This window comes from Petaurus breviceps, unplaced genomic scaffold (genome assembly GCF_028583685.1).
Source record: "Petaurus breviceps papuanus isolate PSGF00001 unplaced genomic scaffold, PetGlider_PUasm1.0 188, whole genome shotgun sequence".
Classification (NCBI taxonomy): Eukaryota; Metazoa; Chordata; class Mammalia; order Diprotodontia; family Petauridae; genus Petaurus; species Petaurus breviceps.
In genome coordinates this window covers 35584453-35592517 of record NW_027185804.1, presented here as the reverse complement: position 1 = coordinate 35592517, position 8065 = coordinate 35584453, and the positions used below count along the sequence as shown (strand labels likewise).

Genomic DNA, 8065 nt, shown 5'->3' with positions numbered 1-8065 from the left:
TGTGAGGGATGCTCCTGGACCTGGAGTCACGGGCCTTGGGTTCGAATCCCGGCTCTGCCACGTCTGAGCTGGGCCTCAGTTTCCTCGTCTATACAACACGGAGGCTGGGCGTCAGCACGCCAGCTCCCTGGGAGTAGGAACGGACGCCGAGCTCGTTGTCCCTGGCACTGACTAAATGCTTTCTGAAGGATAAGACTGGATGGCCCCTCTGCCCCAGCTCTACATCAGTGGCCCTCTGCCCAGAACCACATGCCGGAATCACGACCAATAACGACAACTCCTGATTCCACCGAGCTTTAAAGCTTTAAGGGCGTGGGTAGTAAAAGCAGTAATGCCCATTTTAGAGATAGGGAAGTGAAGGGTCAGAGAAGCAAAATCACTTGTCCAAGGTCACAGGCACAACAGGTGTTGGCAGATCCAATGCTCTTTCCCCACGCGGGACTGCACCATGCCAAGAACCTGACCTCAGCAGTCCTAGTGCAACAATGAGTGGGTCCCTTAACCCTTGTGGGACTCAGGATCTTCACTTGGGAAATAGGTTTGAACTACATGCCCGCTAAGGTCTGAATCCTGGGTTTTTCGGACAAGTGCCCAATATCTTTTGGCATGATGCCTACGCCAGGCAGGCAGGATTTATACCCCCAGTCAAACTAAGACATGATCTTTGTGTCAATCCTCTGTGCCAGTGGAGGGGGCATCACTGTGTGACCTCAAGCCTCAGAGGAAAGTCTCTGTCCCCACCTATCTGTGGGTCTTAGTGAGGCAACCTGCAAAACTCGGCAGTTGGGCTAGGTGACCTCTGAGGACCCTGCTGGTCCTCAGACTCCAAGTCCAGAGATCTTCCCATTAGACCATTCACAGCATCACTTCATGCCAGGGTTTGGTTCATGGTAGTCAAAGCCTTTAGATAAAGAGATAAAGGTGGAGTAGCAGGGTCTATAAGCCTGCCTCCTGGGGAACTGGAGGGGGCAGTCAGAGTCTTAGACTGAGGCCATCTATCTACTCGGACTCCCTCACTTTCCTTCTCTGGGGCTTCAATTTTCACATCTGTAAAATGAGCAACTTGGACTTCACAAGATCTCTGAATGCACATTGAAAATTCTGTTATTACTAGCCTAGTACTCAATTGAGAAATCATATGCTAAGTTAACACATCCTTCCCTCCCTTTTCCAGCTCATGGATCAAGGGGAAGTGGGGAAAGCCCATTTGGGACCCAAATCTTTCCCGATTCTAATCCACCAGACTTAGAGCCCAGACCATAGAGGTGGGTGCTAAATCTTAGCTAAACTTTTTTTAAATTTCCCAGTCCCTCTCAGTGCTCACAATAAACACTCGATCACCCGCTTTGTGCTGGTGAGCATATGAGCTGATACATCTTCCTCAGCACTTCCCAGGGCGCTCTGTACACAGAGCTTAATCAATGCTGGTTGACTATTTGAGAGTATGAGTGAATGAATGAATGAATAAGTGAATGAATGAATCTACTCTTGGGGAGATGTAATGTAATGCTATTACTTTATTTTAAGCATTTAAAAACAGTATTCTGAGAGGGACTCAGGTTTCATCAGACTGCCAAAGGCGTGAATTACACATTAAAAAGGTTAAGAATTCCTGGTCTAGCACATAGTAGGGGCTTAATAAATGTTTGTTGACAGATGGGTTAACCTGGATCTGCCACTTTGGTGCTGTGGGACCAAGGAAAAGGAATTTTCACCTCTCTGTACCTCAGTTTCCCCATTTGGGGGGCTGGCAAGATTGCTCTGGCAATGGTAAAGATATAGTGAAGTTAAGGAAGGATGAAAACAATAAAAACCAAACCACTCCCACCTCCACCATTTTCCAGAGGGAAAGGACACTTCTGGAGGATGTGTGAGACATCAGATGTATGTTATATTTTCTTTCTGGGTTTCTCTCACTAATTTCTTAGTTATGCTCATAAAAAAAATGTGCTCCTGCTATCAGACTGTAAGGAGAGGCAGCTTCTCGGACATCTGAATAAATGGCATCCTTACAGATAGTCTGGGGCTCTCCCCCATTTTGGAATAAGGTCCCTTCTCCATCCCCAATCCCTACTCCTAAGAACAGGCACTGTACCATCAGAGGCCCTCTTTTAGGATTTGTTATTCTGCAAAAACCCTGGGGGGACGCCCAGGAATTTGAGCTTGGCATATGTGGAGGCAAAGACGGCAGTATTTTTGGTAATCAATGCAATTCTCTGAGGACAGGTCTTTTATTTCAAGAGTATTTATACACTCCCATTTCTCCCCAGTCCTCCTCCCCCACCTCCTACAGGTTGGGAGTGAATATACCTCACTATCCTGAGACTGAAATCACAGTGACATAACAGTGAAATATTGGACCAAGGCTGAAGATGGAAGGCATGGGGTATTCTCTGGTCTCCCTTGTGTTCTCATTACATTATGTCTCACCAGACAGTGCCTTCAATTCAAAGATCCCCAAAAACAAGAAAATAATTCAGTTACAATAACATGATTTATTACATTTTTTGCTAAACATCTGATTTAATGGGGAAAATGCTACCAGGAGGAACACCATGAGATTAAAAAAAGAAATAGAGGGAAAAAAATCCAACTGTTAATGACACTTTCTGTTAAAAGAACCTTAGAGATCTCTTGATGATAGCAGGGCATTTTGTTTAATGGCTACTGAGAACATCAAGTCTCAGTACTCCAAAGTGGCTGAGGTGTAGTCACAAGCAATCAGTATTGGGAGGAAGAAGACGTGGGCTGGAAGTATGGGTCGATGACTTCTTGCCAGGATGCCTGAGGCACACTCCGACTGCCTGGGCTCAGTGTCCTATGCTGGCTAATTAAGTTCTGGGGATGAGAGCTCCCCACACCTGCTCCTTAGCAGCTGGTAGAGTAGATAAGGAGGCACCACCACTTTCTATCTGTGTGACCCCAAGGAAGTGACTTCCCATCTCTGGGCTCCATTTCTGTCTTGGTAAACCGAAGAGGTGGGCATAGATGATCATTTCCAGATCTAAACCTTTCAGATCTGCTGCCTTCCCTCTTTCTCCCTGGATTAGGTAGGGAAGGCCATCCTCAAGAATGCCTGGGGTCAAAGCTACTTTTACTGAGGGCCTGGCCTTTCCTGGAGCCCCATAGGGAAGCCTGGATCCCTCTGTGTTACTGCTGGCAGGGGCTTCTTGAAGCAGGGTCGGCCATAGACATCCCTCCAAGCCTCCATCTGGCCACATGCAAGCATGCTTTCCCTCCCCTAGGAAACCAAAGCAGATGGTCATGTTACCAAGGTGCCCAAATACCTTTGTTGGTTTGAAGGCCAGAGATAAAGGAAGGGGTGGGAGAACAAGGAGAGTGAGTCTGGGAAGCATAGACCTTCCTGTGCTTGGGGCCCAGGTGGGAGATTAGGCTGTGAGCCCCTATTGGCCTGTTAGTGAATTTAAAGGCGTGGAAGGGACAACGGAGACAATCTGTTTCAGGATTACTTAATCTTTTTGTCTAACATAGACCCCTTAGGCAGGAACCTATGGAAACACCAGGATGTTTGAAAATACATAAAATGAAATAATTAGATTACAAAGGAAATAATTTTATTGAAATGCAATAATCAGAATATTATTTTGAAAAACAAGTTCATGGCCCTCAAGTTTAGAAGCTCTCTCTTGCTGAACACACTCATTTACAGACCAGGAAACTGGGGTGAAGTGATGTGATCCTGATCCCGCATTAGCAAGTGCAAGTTTTCAGCTAGAGAGGTCCAGGTCTTTAAACTCCAAGTTCAAGGCTCTTCACAGAGCACGGGGCTGCCTTTTAGACCCATTAAGGATCAAAGCAGGACATGGGCAGCACTTAATGCAGGCTCGTTAGCATTCTGAGATCAAAGGAAGCCATTAACTCATCAATAATCCCTCAAGGAAGAAATTTACAAATGTAAGTTCAATGGGGAGTGTGTGTGTGTGTGTGTTTGTGGTGGGGGGGGGGGTGGAGGACCTAGGAAGTAGAAAATGAGGCAGATAACCCTTAGCAGGAGCAGTCAGCCTCACCAATTGTTGAGTTCATCTGGTCTAACCTATGTTACCGTTACTGATGGGGAAACTGAGGCTCCTAGAAAGTGAAGGGACTTCCGGAGGTTTTACAGCTCTTGTTTCAGGCTCCCTAACTGCCTTCAGGCCCTGGGAGAAGTTCACATTTAAAAAACAAAACACCAACAAACAAACTCCACCCTCCCACCCCCACCAGGACTGCTAAAAACAGGACAGCCTGTTCCCAAGTCTATCAAGGGAGCGTTCCAGGATGCCAGAGACATGTTTACAAGGTCGCACCCTATTTGATGCTGGAGCCCAGTTCTCTTTAGGGGTTTGGGGGGCGGGTGTGAGGTCACTGTGGCTCAGTGAAAGAAATCTCAGTTTCAGAATGCTTTCCCATTTTGAGAAGCAGTGAGATACAGTGGAACTAAAACTCGGGGTCGGGAAATCTCGGGCCCTAGTCTCAGCTGCCAGCCACTCATAACTTGACCTGGGAGCAGTCAATGCCCACATCTGAGGCCTTGATTTGCTTCTCTGCAAAATGAGAGTTTTGAATTGGATGGGCCCCTGCCAGGGTGCGAGTATAGGGTTAACCTTCCATGTACGGTGTTCAGCTCAAACGTTCTAGGTCCTTCGGTAACTTTCTAGGTTCTAAGTTCCCTTCCAGCTCAGACATCCCATGTCTCTTGTGTGCTGTGGAATAGGAGAGTGTGTGATAAGCTCCAGGCAAGCTGCCAGCTCATGTGCAAATGCCCCCATCTTCTATTTCTGAATCTTTTCCTTCTTTCAGGGCCCCCTGCCCCAGACCCAAGAAGCACAAAAACAACACTGGTGTCAATTTTCCTCTGCCTTTACAAAGTGCTCACAACAGCCCAGGAAAGAAGGCAGTGCAAACACGTTTGTGCCTAACATCTAAATTAGGAGGATACGATTTAGAGAGCCCAAGATCTTGGAATCCAAGGCTACCCCGGGGGAAGACTCCAGGCTCTGCCACCTAATCTCTGGGAGAACTTGGACAGACTGAACATCTCTGTCCTACAAAAGGGGCTTACAATGAGGCTGGCACGACCTCCCTTACAGGGCCGTTGTGAGGCTCCAGTGAGGGAGTTCCTACTATGGGCTTAGTAATTCATTGCTAATTGATGTATAAACCTCAGTTCTCATTGGTGGGAGCTGCATGGAAGAGTGAGAGTTATGGGACTTGGCTTCCAGTCCTTACAGGCCCCTCACTACCTGTAGGGCCTCAGTTGCCTGGGGTGGGCTGGGAAGCAGATGGAGTAGGCCACCAAGGGACAGATCTCTCTCAGTGGCTCTCTCGTCCAGCCTGTGCTAGAAAGAGAATCCCTTCTACAATTTACCAGGTGAGTGACCCTCTAGGCATTGCTTAAAGACCACAAGTTAGAAGAAACCTACTAAGTCCCAAGCCAATTTCCCCAGACAAACAGGTCTCCACATCCTTTAAAAACAAAACAAAAAGTCACCACACCTTCCCTTGAGCCGTTTCTATATATCTCTCCTCTTTTTCATAGTCAGGACTCCTAGAATGTGCTGTCTCTTCTCCCCCCTGCCATTTCCTCACTTCACACTCACGTCTCAGCTCCTACAGCCTGGTTTTCAATTCAACCATCACTGAAATTGCTCTCTCTAGGGTTACCAATGACTTCTCAACTGTCAGACCCACTGGCTTTCATCAGCCTTGACCTCTCTGTAGCCTCTGGTCTACTGACAACCCCTTGGCTTCTGTGACACTGACATCTTGCTTCTCTTGACCTGCCCAACCATGGCTTCTTAGGCTTCTTACCCCTCCCACTAAGCCTGGGCTTGGTTCTATCCAGTGTTAAATCTATGACAATGTTTGGAATTTAAAAGGGAAGGGGGATGGCCTTTCAGTCTCAATGTGGGACTTTGTCAAGTGATCTAAACCAGGAATTGCCTCATATCTGGATATGGATCCTTAAAACTCTGCCTTCAGATAGTCCTAGAACCATCCCTTAGGTCCAGGGAGACCTGTCCAAGGTCATACTGCTCTGGACTTGCAGGGCTAGGATGCCCTTTTCTGTCTGCTCAGAGTCTGCTGACCTTCCTTCTAAAGGAGGCTAAGCTGCTTTCTTGTTTACATGATTGATTTGTGCTGCAAAATCCTTTTTTTTTAATAGATAGCAGGCAAAAAGAAATGCCCAGATTATCTAAAAATTCCATATTTCCTGGAGTTTGAATTAATGAGGTTTTATTGTATCCCTGTAGATTTATTTTACTCTCCCTCCTACCACCCATGAAAGCTTGGAAAGAGTCAGAACCAGATTTAAAAGGTGACCTGAAATGGAAGTCTACATAGTTTGCATTAAGTGGGGAGAGAGCAAAAGGGGAGGGGAGGGTAAAAGTTGGCTGACTCTCCTGGGACAGGGAAGGGACTCCCCATTCGAAGAATCAAGAACCTCCCCCCCTCCACAATGGGAGGCTTTGTTCTCTGTGAGAGAACCAACATGCAATTCAGATCTCCTTTGGCCAGAGAAGAAGGTCACTTAAATTCACACTAAGGTGTACATGACTGATAGAAGAGCTTTTCCTTATTGATAAAGGTACCTAAAATGGGAGAGAAAGTGTGTGTGGGGGGAGGGGGGAGGAAGAGACTCGAGGAAGTTAGTGAAGCCAGTCCCATTGTTATAGTTTTATAACACATAAATAGGACCATAGATTTAAAGCTGAAGTCTGTTAGAGACCCTTCTCCTCATTTTACAGATGAGGAAACTGAGGTCTAGGTTGGTGAAATGACCTGATCCCCAGTCCCACAGCCAGCTGTGTCTGAGGTGGGATTTGAACCCACATTGTCCCAATTCCAAATGAACCATCAATACAAGTGTTTTTTCTTCCCATCTTACAGGTAAGGAAACGGAGCCTCCAACAGATGAAGAACCATCAGTAAGCAGCAGACTTAGGCTTTCTACTTTGGCATGCAACGCTCTTCCCATCCTGAACTTCCTCTCCACTCTGTGGCTGAAAGGTGGGACTCGCCATTCTGAAGGTAATGAGCAGTCAGTGCAGGTGTGTGGGCACCAGCCAGGCTGGAAGGGACCTCAGAGATGCTGTAGTCTTGTCCTAACCCCCTATTTCACTGATGAAAAAATGGTGGACCAGAGAGAGTGAGAAAGAGAGGAAGAGCAGGCTGGATGAAAAGAGCCGGGCCCCACGGCTGCACACACGGGGTCAGTTAGCCGGCTGGCTGCCTCCAAGGCTCAGCTTCCCCACTGGCACCATGAGGATGATGGGACTTGTCTGTGAACCTCACGGGGCTTTGGTGAGGAATGGGTGTAACCCAGTCCATCAGTCATTGCGTTCACACTGGGTAAACCTGAGGCTGGGGGTGGTTGAGTCATGTGGCCTCAGCCACAGGGCCAGTGATTTTCTGGGGTGGGAATCGACAGCAGCTCTTCCCTACTCCAGGCCAGTACGAGACCCACCAGGTCACACGGCTTTAGCCTTAGAGAGCTAGGGGGGGTTATTAGAAGCCATGGTCTGTTGTTTGGTGGAATCACCCCAGCTGGAGCCCTCCCACTGCTGGAAGGGGTGAAGCTCAGCTCTGTCCCAGCCACAGGCACATGCCACCAGGCACAGGTTTGGAGCACTGGTCATGGCTAACATCTCTCCCATTGGACCCCTTCCTTGTACTCACCACCTGACCTAAGGCTCTGGTTACATCGCACACACTGAATGTGTGTGCATCTTAAGCCTGCCACCTCTCCTGTCATCCCTGTTACTATTGAGGACACCACCATCCTTCCAGTCCTTCAGGCTCAGCCCAGGAGTCACCCGCACTGTTCTCTCTCTCACCCCCCCCATGTCCAAGCTGGTGGCAAGACCTGTTGACCTCTCCTCTGCAGCATCTCTGGACTATGTCCCCTTTTCTTCTCTGATATGGCCCCCACTCTGGTGCAAGCCCTCATTCCCTCGCACCTGGCCTGCTGAACTAGCCTTCTGGTGGGCCTCACCTGCCCCAGGTCTCTCCCACTCCAGTCCATCCTCCATGGCTGTCAAACTGATCTTCCTTAAGAACAAGG

At 48.0% G+C, this 8065-nt stretch overlaps 1 protein-coding gene across 5 annotated transcripts in view; it reads right to left on the bottom strand.

Moving 5' to 3' along the window:
- Nucleotides 1–8065, bottom strand: part of LOC138163863 (transmembrane protein 263-like) — a 384530-nt gene that overhangs the window by 318497 nt on the left and 57968 nt on the right. Inside the window, exon 3 of one of the 5 annotated variants that reach the window (XM_069091483.1) lies at nt 2476–3241. The exons of the other annotated variants lie outside the window; for them this stretch is intronic. Within the exon in view, the coding sequence (XP_068947584.1) occupies nt 2832–3241 (410 nt within the window). The 3' untranslated portion in view covers nt 2476–2831. Of the gene's footprint in view, nt 1–2475; nt 3242–8065 lie in introns of those variants that run through there. 5 annotated transcript variants of the gene reach the window in all.